Below are 27,352 nucleotides of genomic sequence, written 5' to 3'. Positions count from 1 at the left end.
GAGGTGGCTGGCAGCTCCCCTCACATACAGCCACAGGCTCTGACACAGAAATACAATTAAACCTCCGCTCCCTGTGGAGAAAGAGGAACCCTCTTGCACTGCTGGTGGGAATGCAAACTGGTGCAGCCTCTCCAGAAAACAGTGCAGAGGCTCCTCAAAAAATTAAAAATAGATCTAACCTATCACCCAGCAATAGCACTGCTAGGAATTTACCCAAGGGATACAGGAGTGCTGATGCATAGGGGCACTTGTACCCCAATGTTTATAGCAGCACTCTCAACAATAGCCAAATTATGGAAAGGGCCTAAATGTCCATCAACTGACGAATGGATAAAGAAGATGTGGTTTATATATACAATGGAATACTACTTGGCAGTGAGAAAGAATGAAATCTGGCCATTTGTAGCAATGTGGATGGAACTGGAGAGGGTTATGCTAAATGAAATAAGTCAGGCAGAGAAAGACACATACCGTATGTTTTCACTCATATGTGGATCCTGAGAAACTCAACAGAAGACCAGGGGGGAGGGGAAGGAGGAAAAAAAAGTTACAGAGAGGGAGGGAGGCAAACCATAAGAGACTCTTAAATACAGAGATAAACTGAGGGTTGATGGGGTGCAGGGGAGAGGGGAAAATGGGTGATGGGCATTGAGGACAGCCCTTGGGATGAGCACTGGGTTTTGTATGTAAGCCAATTTGACAATAAATTATATTAATAAAAAAAAAGAATAAATGTTAAAAAAAATTTTTTTAAAACCCACTTCCTCATCTCCTTTTCTGCCAAAGGACAAATCTAATCATACTTTTCCCTTCACAGGCTCTTCCCACTTCTCCCTCACATCAGAAATCATTTCTCAGGCCATCCCACTAAATTTCTAACTCCACAATAGGAAGGGAAACTGAGGCATAGAGAGACAGATGGAATTTTTCAAGTGCTCATCACTCATCACGCAGTGACCAAGAAACAACACCAGGGCCTACCTAGAACCAGATCACAGGGCACCAAAGCCCATGAGTCCACAGCACCTCTGGAAATGAATGCAATGGAGGCAACAGCATTTTCCAGAGTCCTGGGGGAGAGTGCTGTGTGTGCTATAAAAAAAGCACTGATAAACCACTGCTCAGGGTTTATCACCTGAGCACCCACCAAGGGCTTGCTGCAATAAGGCTGGTGGTCACAGAGCCGCCTTCCAAGGTAGTGAGTATGTGTGGCTGTATGGGTCCTGTTTGGCTACACAGGATACTCCAGGTGGGGGGCCAGTATGGCTCCCCCCACAGCATGGGGCCTTTCCTTTAGATAAACCCCAATCATATTTAAAGGGTATCACCTGCCAAAGGCATCCCATGATGAGCCCACCCAAGCCCCCTTTACCTAGCACTTCTGGGCCATTCAGCCAGCCCACAGACCAACACACATTAACTGAGCACCAATCATGAGCAAGCAAGGCACAGATAAGATGAAGGCCCCTCACGCTCACCTCCTCCTGCTCATGGCCTTGGATGACAATGCCTTTAGCCTCAGTGTCCTCATCTACACAGGAGTACAACTGCCCACTCGAGGTAGCTGCAAGGATTTCAAGTTCCTAGAAGATGCTAGCAGAGTGGGGGAACAAGATACAAAATATAAAAGCAGGGCCATATGGTTAGAACAGTAAGCCCTGCCAGAGGGCCTGGGTGGCTCAGTTGGTTGAGCGTCGGACTTTGGCTCAGGTCATGATCTCATGGTTCATGAGTTCGAGCCCCAAATGGGGCTTGCTGCTGTCAGCACAGAGCCCACTTTGGATCCTCTGTCCCCCTCTCTCTCTGCCCCTCCCCTGCTTGCACTCTCTCTCCCCCTCTCTCTCCTTCTCAAAAAAAAGGAAAACCAGTAAACCCTGCCATGATGAGATGAGTAGAATCTGAAATATTTAATAGCACAATGGAGGGTCATGCTTTTGGGAAGCTGTGAAGAAAACAGTCTTCATTCTGGGGCACTCGCATAAAAAGCACAAAAACAAATCATGAAACCTAGACTGTACACAACTGACTACCCACTAATCTGAGAAAGGCCCTGACAATCACTAGGTGGTCATCTCCTGACCCATTTCTGTTGGGGCTGGGACTGGGGGAGGGAAGGCACAAATCACCAAGGGGTCACATCCAAATATGCATAACACTGGTCCTGTTATCGCAGGGTTGCACCGCACCAAATTGGAAGCACAGATCCAAGAAAAACACAATCTGAAGTTAACAGAGGAAAGAGCTGGATTGGGATGACCTCCCAGAGTCAGTCATAAAAAGAATATGGGCTCTGAACCCAGGTTCAAATCCCAGTTCTGTCACTTTCCAGCTTAGTGATCTGGGGCAAAAATCCCTAACCTGCCAGAGCTTCCAACTGCTCGGAGGCAAAATGAGTATAAACCTACCTCTCCTCATCAGGTGCTGTGGAGGGCAGATAAGGTAACAAAGTTAGGGAAGTGTCCAGCACAGCACCTGGCCAACTGCTCAGCCCCACCACACCATGAGGAGGAGTGGCTGGAAGGTGCCCCCTTCTCCATCCTTGGGTACATAGGAGTTCTGCTGGACTCTGAGGGGAGGAAGGGGTGGTGTCAAAGGACAGAAGATCAAAAGTCTCGACATAACAAAAGCTGTGTAAGAGCTTCATGGAGAACACTATGAGACTTTACAGAAAGACATTAAAGAAGGCCTAATATATGAAGTATACCATGTCCATGAATAGAAATACATGCCTAGAATACAATTTATATTCATAACTGGAAATTAAAAAATAGTAATTCTCCCCAAATTGATCAACAGACTCTATGCAAAGCCAATCCAACTACCAACAGGGCTTGCATGAGGGAGGGTGGGGAGAAGAGGTGACTGATCGATTGATTTTTGGTGAAACTAAACAAACTGTCCAAAATTTATGCAAAAGGACAAAGGGCCAAGAACAGCCAAAACATTCTTGAAAAAACATCAGATAAGAGGATTTGCCTTACCAGAGATCAAGACTTATTAAAAAGCTATAGTAATTAACACAATGTGGCACAGGGATAAATAGTGCCATGGAAACGGCACAGTTGGCATGACTCATCTGAGGGGAAAGTAAGACTAACCAATCACTGGAGGCAGGACCACCAATTTGTATATGGGGAAGAAAGAAACTGAGCCCTACCTCACACCACATGGAAATACGCATGCCAGACATAATAAAGACTTAAATGTTAAAAGAAAAACTTACAGAAATAAATACAGGTTGTCACCTTTAATCATTCACTCGTTCATTAAAAAATTCATGAATGCCTATTATGTTATGACAAGCACGGTCCTATTACAAGCGATCCATAAGATACTATGTATTTCTTGAACAATATGTAAAAAGTACAATCTAACAAAGAAAAGAGACTAGTACATTTGACTACATTATAATAAAGGATTTCTTCTTCTCAAAAGGCCCTATGAAGAAAGTGAAAAGCTAAGCTATAAACTGGAAGATATAGACTGTGTTCGTGGCACACTTAATAGACAACACATTAGCATCCAAAACATAGTAAAACTCCTAAAAAATAGGAACAAGCAAGCAACTCAATAGAAAAATGGACAAAAACATAAAACAGGCATTCACAGAAAAGAATGGCTAATAAAGCTATGAAAGGATGTTCACTAGTAATCAGAGAGATGAAAATTTACGACATAAGATAGCATTTTACACCCACAGTATTGGAGAATGCCAAAACTTCCCATTGTCAACTGACATTCCACTGGTGGAAGTGTCAACGATACATCCACTTTGGAGAACAATGTGGCATTATCTGGAAAAGCTGAAATGTGCAAATCCTAAAACTTGGCAATTCCACTCCTTGCTATGTACCCTAAAGCAGTTCTCCTGAAACTCTGGTCCATGGAAATGCTTAATACTTCAGAACTTTATAGCAATTTGATGCTTCCAGAACATTCACATGCATTGTCAATGACTGTCTGGATGTAGGTGAGTCACCTATGGTTTGAGCTGAGAAACCCTGGCCTATGCACACCAGGAGCCTTGTACGAGAATGTTCACAGAAGCGTGTTTTTAAAAAAGGAAATAATCCAAATGCTTATTATCAGAAGAATGATAATGGAATATTTTAGAACAATAAAAATAAGTGGATGATGGCCACACACATCAACACAAATGAATCAATAAACACAACACTGAAGTCTTAAAAATTCAGATGATTCCATCTATCAAAAGTTTAAAAACAAGCCAAACCAAATGATGTGGTGTTCAAGGATGTTTACGTATGTGGGAAAACCACAAAGAAATAGACCTAACACAAAAGGATCCTGGTTCTCTCCAGGGGACAGGTTGGGGGCACACTCGGGAAGGGGCACACAGAGACTTTGTGGGTAGAGCCAGTGTTTTATTTCTTTTTTTTTTTAATTTTTTTTTAACATTTATTTATTTTTGAGACAGAGAGAGACAGAGCATGAACAGGGGAGAAGCAGAGAGAGAGGGAGACACAGAATCTGAAACAGGCTCCAAGCTCTGAGCTGTCAGCACAGAGCCCGACGCGGGGCTCGAACTCACAGACCATGAATGACCTGAGCCAAAGTCGGACGCTTAACCGACCAAGCCACCCCGGCGCCCCATAGTGTTTTATTTCTTAAGCTAAGGAACACATGGGTATGTGTTCCTCATGTAATTGTTTTAAACTGTATGCATTTACATATGATTTATTCCACAATTTGAAGAAAACCGTTTTCAGTGACTGTTTTTCTGGTTAGTAAAGTGATCTGGACCTAGAGCCGCTCATCTGCTCAGGTCACAGGCCAACTGCCCAGCCAGCAGAGTCCAACACTGAGTGACATGTCCTCTGAGCAGCCAGGGCAGAAGGCCCTTAGAGACCCTGCAATACAACCATCGGCCCAGCTGGCCGGCTCCCGGCCTGACTCACCATGCCAGCGACAAAGGGAAGCAGAAGGGTGTGGGCCGCCCCACCTGGGATGGCCAGAGGTAAGTGTACAGTGAGTGTGGCAAGTGCGGCTGCCAGCCCTGGGGTCTGAGACCACACCGCACCCTTCCCCCATTGCCTTCCACTCCCACCCTCCATCCCAGCAGACCTGCCTGAACCTCCTGGCTTCTCCATTTCTACCCCACATATCCCTATGATCAGAAGACACTCTGAATGATCCCCAACCTGAAGAGACACCTGGGGCCCCTTGCGGGGCTCCAAAGCCCTGCCCGCCTCTGTCACTCTAGCCCCAGGTCGTGTGACTCTGTTAGAGGGGCTACCTGTTCACATGCTCTCACCGCATGAAGCGCAGTGATAGTAATGTAACCATAACGGCAGCTGCTAGGCATTGTGTCCAGCATGGCGGCATCCTGCTAAGCAGGATCCCTCCAGGACACATAGATGGCCTCAGCTGGGCCTCATCACAGCCCTGGAAGATAGCTGATACTGTCAAGCATAAGGAAATCCAGGCACCTCCAAAACACAGGACCTGGAGACTCTGACTCAGTAGGTCAGTGAATGGGAGGCAGGGAGGCAGAGGGTGGGGGGGCGGGCAGGGGACACGGCCTCTGTTCATGTAAAAAGGTATCTGGTTGATTTGAATCCGTATCCTAGTGAAGAACTGCCAAAGCAGACAGAAGCCATGTCTCTGTTCTCCTCGGCCAGTCACCCTCCAACAGCCACTAAACGGGACCCCCCACACGCACCAGTGCACTAAGCCATCCAACACAAGGAAGAAGCTCTGAAACCCCGCAGCCTTCCCTTCCAAGCGCTTCTCCGGGACTCCTCAGAGCCTTCAAAGCTTGCTGGGGCCCAAGGGAAGAGAAGGCAGAACCCCTCCCCATGGAAGCACAGACTTACTACCTGAAAAGATATTTCAGATATCACCCGAAGCCCCATGACTAGCTAGAGAAGGGTAGGGGGTGAACCTGATCTCTGCCCTGCCCTGCACCCCACCCCACCCCCACCCCAGCCACAGATCTGCTCACCCTCAGGCCCACGTGCCATTTGCAACGTCCCTGCCCCAACCCCCCACTTCTGCTGGCAGATTAGCTTTCAAATGTGAGCAGGGACAAAGCTGGCTCAGAAGACTTAACTCTGCCCGACGGGTTTAGCTCAGCTTCAAAGCTTCCTAACTGGAACCAAATAAGCGGGCACATCGCAGCTGGAAGGGAGAGGCCGGAAGGGGGGAGAGGACAGGGGCATCTCTGTAAGCTGGATTACCTACAGCAACAGCTTGCGGCCTGAGTGACACAGCAAGACCCGTCATGGTGCTCACTGTCGGAAAAACAAAACAGCCCTTTCCTCCAGGCCCTAGGGACAAAGTGAAGAGCGTCCACAGACACTGGTGCACACGCCACAGCAGGGCAGGGCCACCTCCTCCTCAGAACCCACGCCTCACTCACCGCCCTGGAAGCTGTTCTCAACCGGCACCACCCAGGCAGACACCAGCCTTTGTTTCTCCGGGTTCAGCCCATCTCACGTGTGCAGGAGGCTCTGTGTCTCTTCCCCTGGGCTGCAAGCTCTCCCCGGGCATGGCTCTGGATCAACTCGAGTCTACCTCTCTCCACCTCTATCCGGGCCTGGAACCCCACCTTCATCCATCCAGAAAACTCTTCTCCATCCTTCAAAAGCCAGGTGTCACTGGCTCTACTCGGTTATCTTTGTATCTTTTCTCTACTAAGCAGTATCAATTATTCTATTAAGTAACTCTACTGAACACCTACTGCTCAGAACTGCAACTGTTTACTATAATTGTTTATGTGCCTGACATGTGCCTGACTCCTCCGCCAGCCTCTGAGTAGTAGCTCCAGGGCCTGGCTTACAGCACGTGCTCAATAAATGCATGCAGTACACACTAGCCACAGTGCATCCTGTCAGCCCTCTCAGAAGAAACAGAAAAAGATACATATTTCGCTAGTTCTTTTTTCTAAACTAGAAAACTCCTAAAGGAAACTCAGACTTTTTTCCTCCCCTTTATTTCTGATGGACACAAACATTTTAGAGAGGGAGAGTCAGACAGCCACCATGCAGGGGCGGGGAGACAAAAGGACAAATCAAGCCAGGCCACCTGGAGGCTGGGTCCAGACCTGCTGCTGTCCCTCCCTAGAACGCTGGGGAGGGGGAGAGGGCCCAGCTCTGACCCCTGCCTCGGTAGCCCTGTATTCAAATGCTTGGTGGAGGACAGGCTGATGACCTCCCGATTCCACGACTTCCTGGCCCGAGAAAGCTGATCTGCTCTATGCAAGCCCAGTCAGCCTGTTCTCACCAACTAGAGGCTCCTGTGCACGCAGCGAGCATTCAGTAAATAGTTGTGGCATGAGTGAATGGGCTCGATTGGGACCCCAACAGCCCAGCAAGCCCCAGAGCCTGCTGCCAAGTTCAGCCAAGGGCAGTCAGGCACATGGAGGCACAGCAGGGGGAGGGCGAGGCCCCCCATCCTCAGAAGAGGTCAGTGCGGTTTTCTGTGCTCTCCACTGGCAGGCCAGCCAAATGGAGGGCAGAACCATGGCCCTTTCCTCAAGGCAGCGACAGCATGCACCCTGTTTCAGCTGGGACTCTCTCCTTTCTCTCCTCTTCCACCCCGCCCCCTCTTGATTGACACCAGTGCTGGCTCTGACACGATTTAAAAATAGATATTAAGACAAGGAAGTTTAATTTTTAATGCTTTGGAAAGGAAGTGAACACGGAGCCGGCATTCATTCCTTCATGGCCATGGCTCTGGGGTCTCACCAGGCCCCTCTCCCCCAAACAGAGCCATGCCTGACCCACTCCAAAGGCCTACTTGGAGCCCTCTGGGGAGACAGCCTGATGCCTCACACCTGAGCACTTCAGGAAGCCTCTAAATGCCTTTTGCTGCCCAGCTTAGCTAGTCTCTCGCTTGGAGAGGCCAGGTGCAAACCTGTTTGGACCCTGTTGGGGTCCCCTCAACCCCTCAGCCCACTTCCCACACTTCGCTTTCCAGGCAGAAAGCACCACACAGACCCCTGAGACACACAGCCCATCCAGCATCGATTGTGCACAGACCCGTCTCCTGGGCCACCATGGACCAACGGGGAGCCAGGGAGCCCGCAGAGGAACTCATAACACAGCCAAGCCAGTAAAAAAACACATGATGTGACAGGAGAGCCTTAACCCAGTTGCCTGCACCCAGAGGCAAGTGAATGGTCTGTGAGGGGCCAAGCCGCCAAGACCTGACCCCACTTAGGGGAGGTTAATCAGGGCCTCCACCCGGCACCCTACCCGTGGCAGGCCGGCCCCAACCTTTCCCCTGCTCCAGCAGGCACACTGAGCACTGCCTCTTTGGCTAATTGGCCTTTATTAAGGGAGCGATCCACAAGGAATAGACTTTCCAGTGGAGTCAGAATGTCACTGCTCTGCCAGCCATGATTTAAAGTGACAGGGCAGCTCGGCCGGCAAGCATGGAAAGTGACCATTATCCTGAGTGGCAATTAGGCCAGCAACCGCAGGCCCACCCCATCCCTCCTTATCAGATAGGAGCTGGATTTGGTTTGGGAGGGTCTGGCAGGGATCATGATCTGCTGTCCCAAGAAGGGGACACGGGCCCCAGCACCCAAAGCCCACGCCTACACTCTCTCTCTCCCCTACTCAGAGTTTAATGCATCGAGCCTCCTTTGCCCTCCTGGAGGGGCTCTGATTCACTTCATCTCTCCCCAGGGTATTCCACCAGATGGCTCCCAGAGGGCTCAGAGATGGGGCTGACAGAGGGAGCTGCCCCATGGTTTCCACTGGCTGGGAGAAAGACCCTGGGGTGGGTTTGATTACCAGTGTACAGGCCCCTTGGGATGGAGACACTTCTGTCCCAACTCAGGCCTCCTATTCCCTATCCACCAAGAAGCCAGCATTCTCTTTGGCCCCAAGGATCAGGGTGAGGGGCGCCAAGGAAGAGGAGGAGGGGCTCAGTCAGGCATGACCCCTGACTCCTCCTCCCCTAGCCCCACCATTTCTAGCAGGCCCTCAGAAATGCTGCCCTGGGTGCCAGCATGGCTAGCACCATCTGGGTGAGGTCGCTGGTACCAGGAGCAGACCTGGACACCACCCCCTCCCCCAGCGGCCTACAAGTCACCTGTCCTTTTCTTGGTGAAGAGGAGGAGCACAGGCCACATAGATCTGCCTCTATCCTGCCCCCGGTGATGTCACCCAGGCTCTCACTGATAGCAATACTCTAGAAGCTCCACCCAGTGGCAAGGAACCAGGATTCTCACGCCTGGGGCTGGGGGGGTGCAGTGTGACAGCTGCACCTCTCCTCCACGCTGGGAATCCTCCCAGCGGGCTCTGAGAAGGCAGGGGGGTGTGGCGGCAGCGGTGGGTTTGGAGAACTACCAGGTAGGCTCCAGGATCTATAGGAAGATCTCTATCTATTGATTGCAGACTTCGGTTCAACTCTAATGCCTCAGAAAAGCCTTCTTTTGGGATCTGAGCCACGAGACTAGGAAAAGCGATGGCTACACAATTCCTAACAATTGCTCTGGGTCCCACGGGCCTTGGGCTCTGACCAGCCTTGCATCCCTCCTCACCCTTACCATCTCACTGACCTCCAGCCTTTCTCTTCCTGTATGCATTGGAAGTGAGCAGAAGTCTCCCAGGGGTCCTGCCTCATCAACTACCCCACCTGCCTTGGGCCTAGACACCTTCATTCTTTCTCTTCTGATTTGGCTCTTTCCTCTACTTCTTCTCTATCAGGCCCAAGCACCTGCCTGCAGGACGTCTTTGTTCAAGTACAGTCACCCCATACCTAAATCCTGGCTAACTGCCTGCTACACCTTCTCCACCTCCCAAAGAACCCAGTGGCAAATATTCTCGCACATGCAAGCATCCGTTTCTCTTCTGCTAACTTTCCATCTTTCCTAAGGTCTACATCTTATTTTGTAACTCACATGCTACCAGCATAAAAGAACTGGGTCTTTGAGATTCAATTTCTCCCAGCTCCTGGCATGTCATGGGAATTCTGAAAATATTAAGTAATCAGAAAAGTCAGAGATTCTGAGAGAGAGAGTCTCCTTGCCTGGTGAAAGAGGGGTGGTGGGTACCTCCTAATTAGGAAGAGACGGCACGTTCTCTCACTATAACCAAAGAAAAGAAAGCCATTCCATCAATCAGCTCATTAACCTCTGCCAAGCTTTTCAGGGAAGATGAAAAGAGCCCTTGTCACCCCACAGTTAAGTTGCTTAGGAGAGCCTTCATCACAGGCAAGTTGGAGAACTAACTTCTCTTCCCTATCAAGTGGGACTCCCCACCACACAACAAGATGTGGTTTCACCACCCTGGCCCACCATTCATTCACTCACAAACATAATGAATGCCTACTACGTGCAGCACACAGCCCACTGTGCCAACCTGTGAGAGAGGAGGTCCCTAAACCAAGCCGGGACCATTCTGGAGAAGGAAGGAGCCACAAGCAGTTATATCTACTTCGACCAGCAGGTGGCGGGGTGGGGGTGGGGAGGAGGGGGGCTGAGTAGGAGGAATTGTTGGCTGAGGCACTGAGCATCCCACCAAGGTCTTTCTAGTAAGTGTTAAGATATACAGAGTGGGGCAAAGAAGAAAGGTAGGTTGAGACTATGAACAAGGGCAGAGAGGGAAACTCCACCATGAAAGCGAGGCAGCATTCATGTAAATCATAGGCACTAGAGAAATACACACCAGTACTTGGCTGACACGGACACTGGCAAATGAGTCAGAGGACCAGGAGCACTTGCCCAAAGGTGGCCACAAAATAATTCTTGACATTCCAGTGGCTCTGCCCCAATTTCCACAAAACCCTCACCACAAGACAGGTAACGTCCTAACGGCGGTGGCTGGAGGGCCCAGGACCATGCAGACATCCGGGGAAATCCAACTCAAATGATCTCAAACCAGGCTCTTCAGAAGAAAAGCAGCAGCCTATGCCCCAGGCCAGGAAGGGGGCTCCCCCCACAGAGGGAAGGCAAAGATGCAGGCTGTCCCATAACTAATGGGATCAGACATGAGGGAGACCATCACAAGAGCCCCCCCCCCCCCAGACAGGAAAGGAAATCCAGTCCTTAAGCAATAAAGCAATTTTCCCAAGGTCACACAAGAAGCTAACACAGAACCAAGACTAGACCCAGTCTTCTTCCCGCCCAGTCCCGAGCTCTCCCCTTCTATGGGAAAAGTCACCCCCCCACACACACACCCAAAAAAGTTGGTCAGTTAAAGCAGATCACTTCACACGAGTGTTGAACATCAAAGCACAACGGCTGCTACGGAGCTTCACTGTGAATGACTTTCTCCTGCCCCCAGTGCTCTTTCTGGACCATGGGCAGCTGACAGCCTCCAGCAGGCAGGACAGGCCCTGGGGCAGAGCCAAACATCTGTGCTGACTACGTTGGGGCTCTAGTGAAGAAAGGAGGAGGCAGTAGCTGGGATGAACAATTAGATGTGAATTTAAGAAGTTTTCAAATTTGCGTAACTAGTATTTCTTCTGCACACACGCACACGTGTGTGCACGCGGCCCCCAGAGTCACAGAGGATGGAGAACAATTCCAAGCTGCCCCACCCACGGACACCTTCTCTAAAAAATAATCTCTCACCAAGGATAGGGGTGCTCCCTTTGTCCCTTCTAGCCTCTGGGGCTCCTGGAGCTGGAGAGGGCTGGCATTCCATGGTGGGAGCACATGGCCAGCCCGTTCCCTGCCCAGTCCACTGCAATCCCTCAAAAGCAGCTGCCCGCCACCCGATGGCAGCATCCCTCCCACACTCTCCTTTTCCACACAAGCCCTAACTCAGGGGCATATCTGCAGGCTACCAAACGTGTGTCTCTACACTTGGGATAGGGGCTCCTCTCCTCTTCCTGGGACTCACTGAAGGAGTCGGAGGAAGTGACCTCCACTACCCCTCCCACCCTCACCTCATGCCCACAAAATGCTGCAGATCGTATTCTTGTGTATTCAGGAAAAACACAAGAAGAAACTCGAAAACCATCCACACTTGTGCCGGTCTTCCACTCAAGGTCACAGCTGTTAAAAATTCTGGCCCCACACCTAGTTCTGCAGGTTACCCAGCTGGAGGCACTTCCAGCATGGGTTTCTTACAGGGGAGGGAGGTGGCAGCAAACTTTGTCAGCCACCTAGGAGTAGAGTAAGTATCTCCTGGAAGACAGGCAAGTTAGAGCCTCCATTCAGCCACCACGGAGAGAGAAAGGAAGAGAAAGATGAATGAAAGGGGGGGGGGGAAGACAATTTTTTAAAACCCCCACACTTACCGTTGTGCAGAAAGCAGGGCAATGCAGCAGCCAGGAGGAAGAGGGTATCACGCTAGGATAAGCAACAAAGAGGAGAGGTGGCAAAGGAGAGATAAACGCAAGGACTTACCCAGAATATCAAATTGAAGAGGAACATCATGTACTTCAAGCAGCAGAGGCAGCCTCTGGCCATGTTGCACTTCTTAAATTCTAGGAGAAAAACAAAGGACAGGTCCAGGTAAAACACCACGTACTTGCTGCCTTTGGGTGCATTGTACTTGTCAGTCTTAACGCCAGCCTCGGCGCGGCTCTGGCCCCGCGAGCCCGCGGTGCCGTAGAAGGCGCCGGCCGTGAAGCCGCGGCCGAACGGGCGGCCCGAGGTGGACGGCTTGGCAAAGTCCGAGTCCTTGCTGTCCAAAGATGGACTCCGGTGGATCGAAGAATCCTCGCTACTCGACTTCTCCATGCTCGCGTCGTTCCCGGGGGGCGCAAGGGGCGGGGGGCATCGCTCCCGGAGTGGGACGGAGGGGGCGCCCAAGTCGGGCGCGGGCTGCGGGCGGGCTGGCGGAGCCCTGCACGCCCCCTCTCTGTACCCGGGCGCACTCCCGGCCAGACCCCGTGCTCAGGGGCCGCTGCCTCTAGGACGGCGCCCCGCTCCCAGCCGCCTGGCCCGGGAGGGCTCTGCGGTGCGGCGCGGCTCGGCTCTACGCGCGCTCGCGAACGCTCTCCGGGAACTGGCTGGCCTGCGTAACTTAACGTCTTTGGGGAGGCTGCAATTTGATTTCTCTTTCCAAAGCGTCAGCTCGCCTCCCGGCTGCACCGGCCGCTCCACGCGCGGCACAGGGCGCCAGGATCCAGGTCCCCGGGCACACCTCTCCCTGCCCAGCCCCAGCGCCGAGCCCGACCACTTCGCGGGCGCTCCGCCTCCTCTCGCTCCGCGACTTTGCGGAGCTGCTCGCCGGCCCTGGGCTGCCCGGGCGCGCGGCGGGCCGTGCCGAGGGATCCGCCGCAGCTGCCACCGCTGGGCTTTCCCTGCGAAATCCCAGCCCCGACTCCTGACTCCGAAATTGCCCGGAGCCCCCTCCCCGGGCCCTCGGCCCCGCCCCCTGCTTTGCATTCGACCAATGAGCAGTAGGCCTTACGGGGGGCGGGCAGCCTCCCCCTCCCCAATGACACATTATCTTTAATAGGATTAGCGTTCTGCTGTGTGCCTATACAAGTGCGCCGCGAGCCCTCGCTAAATGTCAAGGGCTCTGGAGCTGGGGGTAAAACAGAACCTTCATCGGAAGGCGCTGGTCTCTTCAACAGGAGAAAGGGGGGCGGTGAGAGAAAGGGAATGGCTGGAGGTACCAACGACCCAAGGAAACCAGAGGAAAGGGCTGGGGAGGACAGAAGGAGGGAGGAAAGAAGCGCGGCCACTGTCGAGGTGGCCGCCTTCCCCCCCCACCACCACCGTGCACACGGGGGCCTGTCTGACCCCGGGCACACGGTCTCCCTGCTACACACACACGCTTTTGCACACGTGGGTCTAGCTACGGCTTGCAGGGAAAAGAGACCGCAGGGGAGGTGCGAGGTATGGGAAAGGAGCTTGGGGCCTCCGCGGGGCGCGCGCCGCCCTCCCCGCCCCCTCCGCGCGCGCGCGCACGCTCCAGCACACACGCGGCTCCGCGACGCTCCTGCAGCTGCGCGAGGCCCCCCAACCCCCACCGCCCCCGCGTTCCCGGGTGGGATGCGGTGCTGGCTGGGACCACAGCCGGGATGAGAAGAGTAGGTGGCAGAAGTAAGGTCCTGCCTTGCCCCTCTGAATCCTGCCTATGACAGGGTGACGTAGGAGTGCTCTTGGACACAGGCAGAGTCCTCTCCCGTGAGGAGGGCACGAAAGGGGCTGGTCAAGGGAAACAGCACGAGGAATGCTCTAAGGGACTTGGGGAACATCCAGGAGGAGACTTGCATCCCACTGTAAAAAAAAAAAAACAAAAAAAAAAACACGTGTGTCCCCTGGGCTCGTGCAGAAGTCTGCACTGCTGATCTGGGGCTCCCATACTTGGGAAACAAAGAAAACTAGAAGACGTGGGGGGCAAGAAGCCCACCTCTCTTTTCTGCCCCGAGGAAGAGAGTGCTGAGAGCCCCTGAGAGCAGGGCCAAGTATTTACCAAGCTCAGTATCCCAGCACCTAACAGCGGCCTTGGCCTCTAGGAGGCGCTAGACAAGGATGGCTGGAGAGAGGAGGAATTCCGGCCCCTCCGTGGGAGTGGGAGTGTGAAATGTCCACCCTGGAACCCATTAGACATTTATTCCACCTTGCTATGTGCTGAGCATGGGGCCAGGCCCTTGAGGAAACACATAAGGTGTGCTGCTCCCTGCCCTTCAGACACACACAATCTAATCAGGAAAACAGAAGGACATTAATCACCAAGGAGATGGGCAGGAACATAATTGGCTGTGGCCCAGAGGGAGGGGGGCATTAATTCCAACCACAGGGACAGGAAGACACTCCTCACAGGTTGGCTGTGGTGGTCCCATGCTGAGTCTGCACTCTCACTGGCTCACAGCCAGGGGTACAAGCACCCCACTTCTCTAGAGGGACCTGCAGTGGTGTTACTTTTCTAAGCCCCTTCCCCACTCAGATGGCTGCCCAGCAATGAAAGCTAATGAGCATCACAGCCATGGCACCTTGGTCTCTTGGCTGGGCACAGTGGTCTTCTGGATGCTTTCTACAGATGAGGGGCATGTGTCTGGCTGGCTCCTAACTGAACCCACTGCCACCTGACTGGAATGGCTAATGTCTTTTGTCCTCTTCAGCCCTGACCGGCTCCCACGGGCTCCCGGCTGCCACTCCATTCTCATAACATTACTTCTTTGATGCAGGAGAGATCATTTACCAGCTGGACTGCGAGTCAGGAGACCTGTTTTTCACTCTGAGCTCAATTTTGAGCTGTGTGATCAAGAACAAGGAAGTTTGCCTTTCTGAGCTACCATTTCCTCCTCTTTAACATGGGGATTAATAGAGCACCCCCCCCCAAGAGATGTTGTGAGAATAAACTGAGCTGGCAGGTGTGAGACCAGTCTGAGTACCATAAGTAAGCCCTGAGCAAATGCAAGAGCCTGTTATCACTAGTCTCAGAGATTTGGTGGTGTCAGCTAAGGTGCTCCCAGGCTGGCCCCTCTACCTTCTCAACTCTTTCCCCCTTGATTCACACCTTGTTCAGTGAGAATAGCCTCTGCATTGTCTCTGGATCTTCACCTTCATTTCTAAGTGGATTTAGGCCAGTAACTATTTCCTGGTGGGCCAGGGTGAAGGACAGGGTAACAGAAGAGGAGGCTGCCAGTTAACAGTTCTGCTCACTCCTGGTCACCCTTGTGGGAAGGGCATTGAAGTCCAGGTCGTCTGTCCATTAACAAAGTTCAGTGATGTCCCCTCAGGGCACCTGGCTCAGCCACTATAAGAATAATCAGAGCTTTGTAAGTCCTCATTATACCCCAAGCACCCAGCTTCGCACACACTGTAACTCACCAAATCCTCATGACAACCCTGCAGAATAAGGATGTTATTATCCCCATTTTACAGATGAGGAAACGGTATGATTTCAAAGCCCATTTCTTTACTCTCTTGAGCTCTAAACCAAGTTCCCACCCTTGAGAATCTTCCAGTCTAAGAGACAGAATCTAAAAGCACAACAGGGAACCTGAAATTGCATGTTCTGATGAGAGGTCATTAGATAAAAGGATCTTAGGTCAGGGGGAAGCCTTCTGCCCCCACTCCAAGACCATACCTAGAGAAGCCCAAAGTAGAGCGATATAGCACATTTCATGACAGGACCAGCAAAGAGCGTCCCTTATGTCCCCTGGAGCGAGTATGGACAGGGAAAGAGGAGGCGGGAGGGCATGTCAGGAAGGCATGGGTATGGTACATGCAGGGGGCAGTGAGGAGACAGGCCTGCCTGAAAGTCAAAGTGAGCTACTGTGCACGGCCTTGCATGACACAGGAAAAGTTTGGACTTCATCCTGGAGCTTCCCAAGCAGTGGAGGCACATGACAAAATTGGTGCCCTAGGAAGCTGGGTCTGGCAGCAGCGTGGAGAAGTGAGAAGATCAGCTGCTGTGGTTGTCCCGATTTCTTAATATTTTAGGTACACAAGTAACCACCAGGGATCAAAGGTGGTCTGAGACACCATGTCTCCTGCCCACCCCCGATCCTCAACCACTTGCCATGCGCAGGAGAGCTGGAGCCCTTGAGGATCTCTGAGCATGTGAACAAGACAGAGCTGCTTTGCCGTGCCTTTTTTTTTTTTTTTAACAACAAAAAAAAGTGAAGCAAGTACAGAATTCCCAGAGGGGAGAAAGAGAAGTGAATACGTGAAATCAACATGCAACATCTCCACTGACTGGCAACTGGGGAGATGTGGGCTCCGAGTAAATGTCAAGCTCTCTCTGCCTCTTCCCAAGTTTCTCAGGCTTGCAGTGTGAGACACAGCTCAGCTTTGGTCACTCACTCACCCACACACAATCAGAGCTGATGGGCCAACACAGATCCCCTTCCTGACCTGCACTGAATGTTTCTGTATTTGGCAGTGTGTGCAGCTCATGAGGTATCCTGTACCTCCAAGCTTCAAATAGGGCAGACTCATCGAGAATTTAGATTAGACACGAGGTGACACTTGCTATCCTAAGGAACGTGTGAGATGGGCCACCTCTGATGAGGCTTACCTCATCCCAATTTTTAAACTCCAAAATTGGGATCTTTCTAAGCAGTATAGAAAATGCTTTAATTGCTAAGCAAACCATTTACCCATGGTGCCAAAAGAAAAGAAGGCTGGGGAGGTCCCTAACAGGGGGCAATATCCCACAAGGTTTACAAGAAGGTTCAGCAGACAAGGAATGGTTAGAAGGGTCCAGAGGCAGGGGCAAGTCTCCCCTTTGCCATGAAAATTAAACAGCTACAAGGTCACATGTTACCATACTTGGCCAGGATTCAGGAGGATGGTAACAATGCCAGTGAAAGGTCAGAGTAAAAAAGAACTAGGGGTAGTTCTGGTTTTTATGCGTTAAGTTTCTGAGACTAGTAAGGAAAACAAATAGGGCTTGGCTGCAGTGACCAGGTTCACGGTTAGACAGGATTGCTCCAGACAGTCTACCAAGGGTGGTCCAGGTCCCTCGCTCTCTGGGAAGAGAGTCCCCAGCTATTTGGTCAGCCTACAATTATAGTTTGCCCACATGCCTCTGCTCTGGCCACCAGGCTTCCCCAAGGAGGCAGGGGCTGGATCTGAGCCATTCCATCACCCCCCAGGGCCTGTCACAGTGACCACCACGGGGCTGGTACTCAGAATTTGTAAATAGGTAGAGGGGAAAGAAAGACCACCATGCCTAAGTCCTGGGTTCTCTCTAAGGATAGCCTGAGAGCCCCAAGTTCATTAACCAGAGGATGGGACACAAGCCAGAAATCTATGGAATTGTTCCTGGAAAGCAGGCTATCTGAGGCCATCAGAACCTGACGAGAGAACTCAGGAAATGTAAATTTCCCAGCTACAGATAACAGGGTATAAAGGCCACAAGGTCAACCATTTTGTTCACAGCCATATTCCCAATACATAGAGCAGCATGCGATGGGTGAGGAAACAGATAAATAAACTTACAGATCTGAAAGCCATTTTGGAGGAAGACTCAGGAAAGGCAGGAAGTGGAACACAGGGAAGACAGAGGCCAAGCTGCTCATGGACCCCTCCCCATCCAGGGTGGGGATAGAGGTCCTTTAAGAGGTGCTCTAAGGACAATGCACGTTTGCCTCCACTGAGCCCCTGGTGAACTCGTGCAGGCTCCCTAGTACTGCAGTCACATCTCAAAGCTCAAGAGCTGGCCATGATCGGCCCCTGTCAGAGGCCACTCCTGGCTACTGAGAAGCCATGACTGTGAAGAGACCCTCAGCTGTGTGTCCACACTCCACAAGTGAGAGGTAAGCACACTGGTCAGAGCATATGCTGGTGATACTGTGAGTAGTTAGCTCTGAGAAAACTGGGTTACGGCTATAGACCAACCGGACCACTCATCAGGAGTACTAAAAATAAGGCTTCTAGATAATGAGGAGCCAGGTGAAGGTATGTATGGATCGTCAGAAAACCAGCACCCCTCAGCACATACCACATGCCCTTGTGACTGTGGGGCCAGAGGGGTGCAGTTCTGTGAGAAATGATGGCTCAGATGCCATCAATAACCCCTGCCCATACCCACCGCCCGACCCAACCTCCAAGAACAGAGTTCTAGCAAACTAATGTCAGGGAAGTGCTCTGGGCTTTGGGACTAGATGGACCTGCATCCAAACCCCTTCTGGAGCAAGTTATTCTAGAACTGCAGAGAAACCTAGAATGACCACTTACCCACATGTATCTCAGTTTCCACAACCACAAAATGGAGATGATAATGCACACCTCCCCAGACGGTAAGAAGCTAGAGATTTAGGGGCACCTCGGTGGCTCAGTCAGTTAAGCGTCCAACTTCAGCGCACGTCGTGATCTCACGGTTCGTGAGTTCGAGCCCCACATTGGGCTCTGTGCTGACAGCTTGGAGCCTGGAGCCTGATTCGGATTCTGTGTTTCCCCGTGTCTCTCTCTGCCCCTACCCTGCTCACACTTTGTTTCTCCCTCTCTCAAAAATAAAAATAAACATTTAAAAAAATGAAAAAAAAAAAAAGAAACCAGAGATTAAAGGTTAACACTGTAATGCACACAGCACAATGTCTGAAACAGAGACATTCAAAGGAATTGAGGCGCTATTATCATTATCAACATAATTATTATAGTAAATATGGTCCCAGTCCCCATCTAATTACAATGCAGTTGAACAGAGATACAACACATAATCAATACAAAATGTTCTGTGGCTCCAATTCTAAGGTTGAACCTTGGCAGTTCCTCTTCCTCGGGCCCTCAGTTCCGGGCCCCCTTGTCCTGGGCCCAACACCCCTGCATTTGGCCAGCCCATGGGTCCCAGTGCCATCCACCTGCCAATGTCACCTAAACGTTTACCTGGATCTGCCCCATCTTCTGAGCCCCAAGTGCACATACCCAGCTCCCACTTGCTGCCTCACAGGCAGCTCCAATTTCACATGCCCCAGAGGGACTGACCTTGCCCTAGCCCTGCTCCCCAAGCCAAACCCTCCCCTTCTCAATAAATGGCCTAACACTCAACCCATTCCTTATGCCAGGAGCCCAACACTCACCCTTGACTCCTCATTGGCACTGCCACTTGCTCCCACCTCCAATCAAACACAAGTCCTGTCCAATGAGCCACCTTCTACTTCTGTCTCCATGGGCACTGCCCTGGTCCCATCTGACACCATGTCTCACTTGGGATCCTGCCTCAGCCCAGGACAAACTCCCGTTCCCACCTCAGCCCTAGGTCCTCTTCACAGGGCACCAACACTGTCTTCTCACTCACGGTGTTCCCCTACTTTAATCCCTCCAGAGGCTTCCCATTTCCCTGAGATTAGGTGTGTGTGTGTGTGTGTGTGTGTGTGTGTGTGTGTGCGCGTGCGCGCGCTAGTCTACTTTCAGTTGGCACCACTGGCCCCAGCCTACTTGTCCAGCACCATTTGCAAGTAAGTATTCTTCTCTTGCTCATTATGCCCCAGCCAGCAAACCCTCTGAGCTTGCTCTCTCCTCAGAGCCTTTGCCCATGCTGTTCCCTCTGCCTGGAATGCTCTTCCTCAACCCACTGCCTGACTTAGTTGTACGCACCCCTGAGCTCTTGCAAAAGAGTTTCTTCTGGTTTGCTGGTTACCCCCACAGCCCACACCGAAGCTCCCCTGCCCATCAACAATACAGCCTCAGCACCACCCGCCTCTTCTTGCCTAGCACAGTTTGAAAGTATGCATTCATGGGGCGCCTGGGTGGCTCAGTCAGTTAAGCCACTGACTTTAGCTCAGGTCATGATCTCGCGGTTTGTGAGTTTGAGCCCTGCGTCGGGCTCTGTGCTGACAGCTCAGAGCCTGGAGCCTGCTTCAGATTCTGTGTCTCCCTCTCTCTCTGCCCCACCCCCGCTCACACTCTGTGTGTGTGTCTCTCTCTCTCAAAAATAAATAAACATTAAAAAATTTTTTAAAGAAAGTACACATTTATTGAGTAACAGTTTGCCATCTGACTCTCCTCTTTGACCATGAACCTGAGGGCAGCAGGGATTGGGTCTGTTTTTCTCACTGCTGTGTACCCAGTACAATGCCTGACCAATGGTGGGGGCTCAATAAATACTTGATAAATGAATGGGGGCTCAATGCAGGGTGTGCACAGGGCAAGCCAGTGTCATTAGGAAGGGCCTTCCAGATGTATGGTCACCTCGGGCCACCTAAGGAACAAAACCTCAAGATACTAGTTACCTGTATGATCTCTAGTTCCTCAACTACAAAACAAGGATCTTGGACTAGGTGGTTAAAGGCACTTTCCAGAGTTCCAGCCCTGAAATTCCCACTTGTGAAATGGGAAGATGGGCAGGACTGGACAGGCAGAGGGCAGGAGGAAGAGTGTGCTGGGAGGGGAATGGCTAGGCAAAGCCAGAGGGCAGAAGAGTGCCCAGGACACCCAGGAAGAACATGTCCACATGCCCAGCCAAAACGAAGCTTTGCTGAAAGTGCATGAGGGAGAGAGGTGGGGCTGGAGCAGAGATGACCCTGGATGCCAATTAAAAATCTACATAGGTGTTTCCCCACCTCCTCCTCCCCCTATGCCTCTTGTTGACTCCACCTTCCTCCACCCACACTCCCACCAAGATGAACACGTTCAAAGTCGCCATTTCCTCTGCCTGGAACTCCCTCTCCACACTTCTCTGACTGGCTAACTTTCACAGCCCAGGTGGCATCGGGGTGGCCTCCTCCTAAAGTCTGTGCCCCTCCTTGGAGCTCCAGAGCCCGTCGCAGCACGGCACTGCCCATTTGCCACCCTCCCCGACCCCAAGAATGCACTCCTTGAGAGCACGGGCTGTGTCCATCACCTTTGCAGGCCGGCCCTTCGCAGTGTCTCGCACATTGTGCTCTTAAACATACAGGCACTCTTAAATACCACCAAACTCTTGAGTGAGGCAGTGAGGGTCTTTGAGGGGCTTGTGAGCCAGGAATAGTCGCTCTTTAGAAAAATGCCCCTTGGCTTAGAGCAGGGGAGGCTTTAAGCAAAGAGCAAGAATGGACACTCCCAAAGGACAACAGTCTTTTCTTTGAGGCGGTTTATAGAGTAAGAGGGAGCAGCGGAAGCTGAGCCCTGGAAGCATAGGCTGGTGGTCCACCTGTGCGATGCCCACCTCTCAGGCCCTTTTTCCCAAGAAAGTCCCAAACCAGCACCGTCTTTCATCCCAAGCCCAATCAGCATCCCGAAAGGGCCTGGTGTGCAACACATTGTGCTGGACAGATGTACCCAGACCCACAGATGCACACACACTGAGCCATTCACTCCAGGGAGACAGAGAGAAAGAAAGGATTTGTTATTAGTACTTATCAAAGAGGGCAGGTGGCTTCAGGGAGGATGAGATAAGGCCAGACCGCCAGGCACAGGGACGTGTGATGAAGCCTGAGGTTTATTGCCATGCACCAGTGGAAATTTACTGACCCAGCAAATCCAATATTCCTAAACCACTCCACAGAGGGCACTGACTTGCCGGCTGGGACCACGCTCTCTGACCCAGCATCCAGCCTGCCTGCGAAGCTGGCCCTTGCAGCTGGGACCCTTCCGCTGATTCAGGAGCTGCTGCCTGCTGCCTCCCCTCTTCCCTCCGTCCTTCCACTGAGTCTGGAACCACCGTTGGGAAGGGCAGTGCGTGAGTGGCACTTGGGGATGCTCGAAAGAAGATGGAGAAAACACAGTGCCCCGGGATCCACCAGCTCTGAAGTCCTCACGGTAAGGGAGCCCACACTTGTTCTGCCCCAGCTGAAGACAATGAGAAGCGTGTGGGTGAGTGGAGGGGAGACATATTTGGGCATCCCTATTGGGTACTACCAACTTGGCTGTCGAAGGACTCCCAAGTCTCAGGGCGCATGAAGCCACTTGTGGTCTCTGAACTCGCACCAGCCATTGGGTAAAGTGCGGCAGCAGCATCGGCCAAAACCCCACTGCATCTCTCTTCCCTCTGCCTGCCTCAGGCAGACCCACATCCATGCAGCTAAGTCAGACAAGGTGCCTCCAGCTGAGGGGGCCTCAGAGAAACATCCATCCCAAACCTGGAGGCATCTTTCTCATGTCATAGTAGTTAAGATGAAAATGGTCACCAACCACACCCTTCAGTCTGCTATTTGGGTTTCCAAAGCTCTCACAGTCCTGCTATGTTCTTCCAAAGCCTCCCAGATTGTGCCACAGAGCTGTTGTAACCCAATCTTACATGACGCGTACCCAACCATGTTCCCCTGACCCAGATGTGCCCAACACATGCTAGAATGCAGATGGCATGCACACACGTTCCCTGTCACGGCCCCCCCTCCTTAAGACTGCCAGCCCCACTCTGCCTCCCAGCTGCCACAGTCTCCTTACTGCCTCCAGTCCTCCTCCCAAACTCCCCCCGCCATAGGCTGTCACCATCACTGTCCAGAGACAGGGCTCAGGGATGCCACACTGCCCCTCTCACCGGCTCAAAAGCTTCACTGGCTCCATGGGGGATTTAACACAAACACTCAAGCTTGGCATTTGAGACCTTCCACACTGTACTTTGTGGGCCTTATTTCCCACGAGTCCCTGACCTGTGCCCTGTGTCCCCAGCAGTCAGAGCTCCTCACTGTTCTCTGGACACGTCCCCACCTCCCCGCCTCGATACGCTGGCTCGTGCACTGCCCGCTACCCATGAAGGCTCCCTCACCCATCTCTGTCTTTAGTAAATGGTCTGGACTCACCTCAAGTGCCACATCCTCCATGAAGAAGACTCTGATCCTAAGAGTCCCCCAAAACTTAGAGGCCCTCTTCTTGTTCTTAACCTCTCTTTGAGGGACTAAGTTCACTCTGCCTTGAATCATGGCTGTTTGCATAAATGTCCTCCTACAAGATGACAGAAAGATCTGAGGGGATGAACTCACCGGTATGCCTCTTGCAGCAACCAGTCGGATGTGTGGTGGACACTTAAGAAATCTGAAGGCAAATTAACTGAATCCCTCACACAATCCCCATGGCCCCCAAGCCTCACCCCCACCTTCATCATATGTACTCACCTCAACCCATGAATTGGACACCCCTGACACTGCCCTCAGCCTTTCTGGTAGGTGCTCCCCTTGCTAGATCACTGGCATTTGTCCTCCCTTCTGGAGGCCCTTTCTGGGGTCACCCACCAGATCTGGCCATCTCCTGAACCACCGGAGAGCTCAGATGTCCAGCCTAGAGCTCAGTGTGGCTGTGCTCCACGAGGCCCCATGTGCCTGGGTGGCTATGTGTCATTCATCCCCCAAGCTCTGGCCCCAAGGGGCACTTCTATATCCCAGTTGGGCCAAATGCCAGGGCACACCTGCTCTTCCCCTCCCCCACACCACTGCCAGAAGAAATGCCAGCCTGTAGCCTCGGCCGGACACAGCAGGGACAGGCACTGAGCACTGGCACTGCCCCTCTCTCCTTCCACCCCCAAGCCTGAGCCTGACCAGCATCCAACCTGGCTTATCCCCGATCCTTCCATGAATGCACGCTCAACCATGCGGCCCTGTCTGCCCGTAAAGAGAGCACAAGACAAACACTTCTGCCGCCGGGAGCCAGGCAGAATGAGGGGCTGGGGCCCCGGTCCCAGCTCGGACACCTGCTATCGGTGTGACCTGCGTGACCAGAGGCATACTCTGAGCACACAATTGTTAATTGAATGAATGAATGAGCACACATTTTCTTGTGTGTAACCTGGGGCTGGGTATGGTTGTGAGGGACAGATGAGGCATGGTCTGGGAAACTGCTTCATCAAATGGACAGTTCTACACTTCGGAACCTTCCAGCCACACACACACCGTAACCATCCAAGTTACATGAACTCCATGTAAAGTCAAAGGACACTATACTGGTTACTAATCACTGAAGATTTCCTGGGCTCACTACCGTGGGTGTTGCTGAGAAGCATCAGATCTTAGGAGCTAAAGATCCATTTGGGGGAAGAGCAACAAAATGAAAGGACAGCAGGCGACAGAGGCCCATGCGCATGTGCTAAAGCAGGTGGTACACACGGAGTGCTCAGGTGACCAGCCCGAGGAGGGTGGGCCTATCTGGGAACTCTTCCTGGAAAAAAACAGGATGCATGCTGAGCTCTCACCCTCACTGAAGGAGAGCAGAGGATGGGGTCCCACATGCCCGAACACTGTAAGCAAAGACGTGTGACTCAGCTTGTTCAAGGGGCTTTCGTACCTAAGACTGCATGTGATATTCACCACACTCCTACCAGATACATGAGGAGGGCTGTCGTCTCAGTATATGAACGAGGAAACTAATCACCAAAGAGAGGAGAGGGCTTGTCTAAGCTAGTTAGGGGCAGGGGCACCTGGGTGGCTCAGTTGGTTAAGCATCCGACTTCAGCTCAGGTCATGATCTCATGGTTTGTGAGTTCGAGCCCCACATCGGGCTCTGTGCTGACAGCTCAGAGCCTGGAGCCTACTTCAGATTCTGTCTCTCTCTCTCTGCCCTTCCCCCACTCGCACTCCATCTGTCTGTCTCTCTCTCAACAATAAATAAACATTAAAAAAAAATTTTTTTAAGCTAGTTAGGGGCAGAGTTGGGACTGAACCTATGTCTCCTGACTTCTAAACCAGAGACTTATCCTTACACCAAGTGGTTTTACCTGGTCCCAGCACTGGAGTCTGCCTTTATGCACAAAGCAGACCCCTACTGAGGCATGCACATGGCGTGCTACATACACAGAGGGGGGTGAAGGAAAGGGAAGGAATGAGATGAGATTCATCATCAGGATGCCCAGCCAGGAGTGACAGAGAAGCCCCACACATGGCACCGGGGACCAAGCCCTGTCACACCAGCACTCCCAACACCAGCTTGAATCACCCCCTCAGCCAGCATGTCCCTCATGCTCTTTCTGACCTCACACAGTAGGAACACATATATGTGCTTTGCCAAATGAAAGCACACAGAGGCCCTACCCTCCAAAGCCACTGTCCACGCATAGTAGAGATCATAAGCCAGTGGTGGGCTGCTAAATGTTTTAACAAACAGCTCTCCAGCAGAAAAAGCCATGATTTGTAGTGCTTGCCAGTTTCTAGTGTAGATACTCCCGCCATGGCCAATTTCAGTCTACCAATGGCTTAACAAACAGCTGACAAATTTCCTGATTATTTACTAATAGGCTCTTGAGAGCAAGTACCCATAGGCTCCAGCAAACCACTGTAATAGCCCAGCTCCCTTCCCTCCAGAAGAAATTCCACAGCAAGGAGAAGAAACCCAGTACCATCCTGTCCTCCTGCCCAGTAGAAGAAGTCTCATGGTTAGGGTGTAGGAGTAGGAATGGAGGCCAGACAAGTCCTGGTGAAGGCATGAAGCAACCCTCTGTCTGGTCTCCTGGGGTGCCCCACAGGGGCCTAATAACCAGAGAAAGCCCACTGACATTAGCTCCTGTACTACAGTGACCCTGTCATACAAGTCAGGCCAGGTTACTACTCGGCTCAGAACCCTCTCATGGCTTCCCATCTCTCTCAGAGTAAAAGACAAAGTTCACACACACACACACACACACACACACACACACACCCCACACACCACTCACTGTCCCCACTACAGCCACACTGTCCGTCTTGCTGTTTCTTCCAGCAGAGGTCTTATGCTGGCTGTTCCCTCGACTGGAACATTCTTCGTCTAGATCTCTTCATGGCCAGCTCTCTGATCTCCTTCACACCTTCGTGCCAAAGCCACCTTCTCAGTGAGCCCTTTCCTGGCCACCCCATTTAAAACTGTACCTCCCCCCTCACACTCAATCTCTCCTACCCTGTTCAGCTTTCTCCATCGCACTTATCCCCAGCATACAATATAATTTACAGGCTGACCTCAGAGATATTGCGAGTTCAGTTCCAGACTGCTCTAATAAAGCGAATGTCGCAATAAAGTGAATATCATGGTAGTGCAAGTATTGCAATAAAGCAAGTCAACTGAATTTTGGGGTTTCTCAGAGCACAGAAAAGTTTAAACTACTGTAGTCTATTAAGTATGCAACAGCATTATATCTTTTTTTTAAAAAAGTACAGGGGCGCCTGGGTGGCTCAGTCGGCTAAGCATCCAATCTCGGCTCAGGTCATGATCTCACGGTTCGTGAGTTCAAGCCCCACGTTGGGCTCTGTGCTGACAGCTCAGAGCCTGGAGCCTGTTTCAGATTCTGTGTCTCCCTCTCTCTATGACCCTCCCCTGTTCACGCTCTGTCTCTCTCTGTCTCAAAAATAAATAAACGTTAAAAAAAATTTTTTTTAAAGTACATACCCTTAATTTTAAAATATTTTACTGCTAAACAGCGCTATCATCTGAATCTTCTGCGAGTTGTAGTCACTGATCACAGGTCACCATAACAAATGAAAATCACGAGAATTACAAAAACTTGACACAGAGACCAAAGTGCACAAATGCTGTCGGAAAAATGGCGCCCACAGACTCGCTAGATGCAGGGTTGTCACAAACCTTCAGTTTGTAAGCAATGCAAGGTCTGCAAAGCACAATAAGGAACAGCACACTAAAACAAGGTATGCCTTTGCTTTTTTGTTAATCGATTATGATCTCTCTCCCCCACCAGACGGAAGTCCTGTGGGGGTGGAGATGTGGTGTGTTCATTGCTTGCTGACTTCTACAGCCCAGAACAGAGCTTTCCCTGTGGTGGGTACTCAGTAAGCACTTGCTGGATGAATGAATGCTGGAGGACACCCCTGCCTCATCCTCGAGGTGCCATTTTGGCTTCCCAAGAGGAGGTAACTGGGGAGTGAGGGAGCCCAGTGGTAAGTGCCCACCTGACTAGGACTCAAGATACCTGTGTCCTCCCACTGACCTGGCCCAGCAGCACCCTCCACCCCCACCCCCACCCCACGCCTCATTTTCTCTCTTCATTTGGGCTGGAATGGGACCCTACAATAGCTAACCCGGGGCAGTACCAAGGGCCAGCGCTAGAGCCAGACAGGACACCAAGCTGAAGGCCTCTGAGCTCAACAGTAGGACGCTCTGGAGGCAGGTTCAAGGCATTCCCTTAAAAGG

General features: G+C 51.7%; 1 protein-coding gene across 4 annotated transcripts in view; it reads right to left on the bottom strand.

Annotated features, from left to right (window-relative positions):
• The window catches only part of TSPAN9 (tetraspanin 9), a 201,524-nt gene that overhangs the window by 70,900 nt on the left and 103,272 nt on the right, over positions 1-27,352 (bottom strand). For 3 of the 4 annotated variants that reach the window (XM_047867764.1, XM_047867766.1, XM_047867765.1), the window contains one exon: positions 12,329-12,408. In XM_047867764.1, coding sequence (XP_047723720.1) covers positions 12,329-12,408 — 80 coding nt within the window. Of the gene's footprint in view, positions 1-12,328; positions 12,665-27,352 lie in introns of those variants that run through there. The other variant, XM_047867763.1, reaches the window with a different exon arrangement.

This window comes from Prionailurus viverrinus, chromosome B4 (assembly GCF_022837055.1).
Source record: "Prionailurus viverrinus isolate Anna chromosome B4, UM_Priviv_1.0, whole genome shotgun sequence".
NCBI classification, from domain to species: Eukaryota; Metazoa; Chordata; class Mammalia; order Carnivora; family Felidae; genus Prionailurus; species Prionailurus viverrinus.
This window is presented reverse-complemented; position numbering and strand designations above follow the sequence as displayed.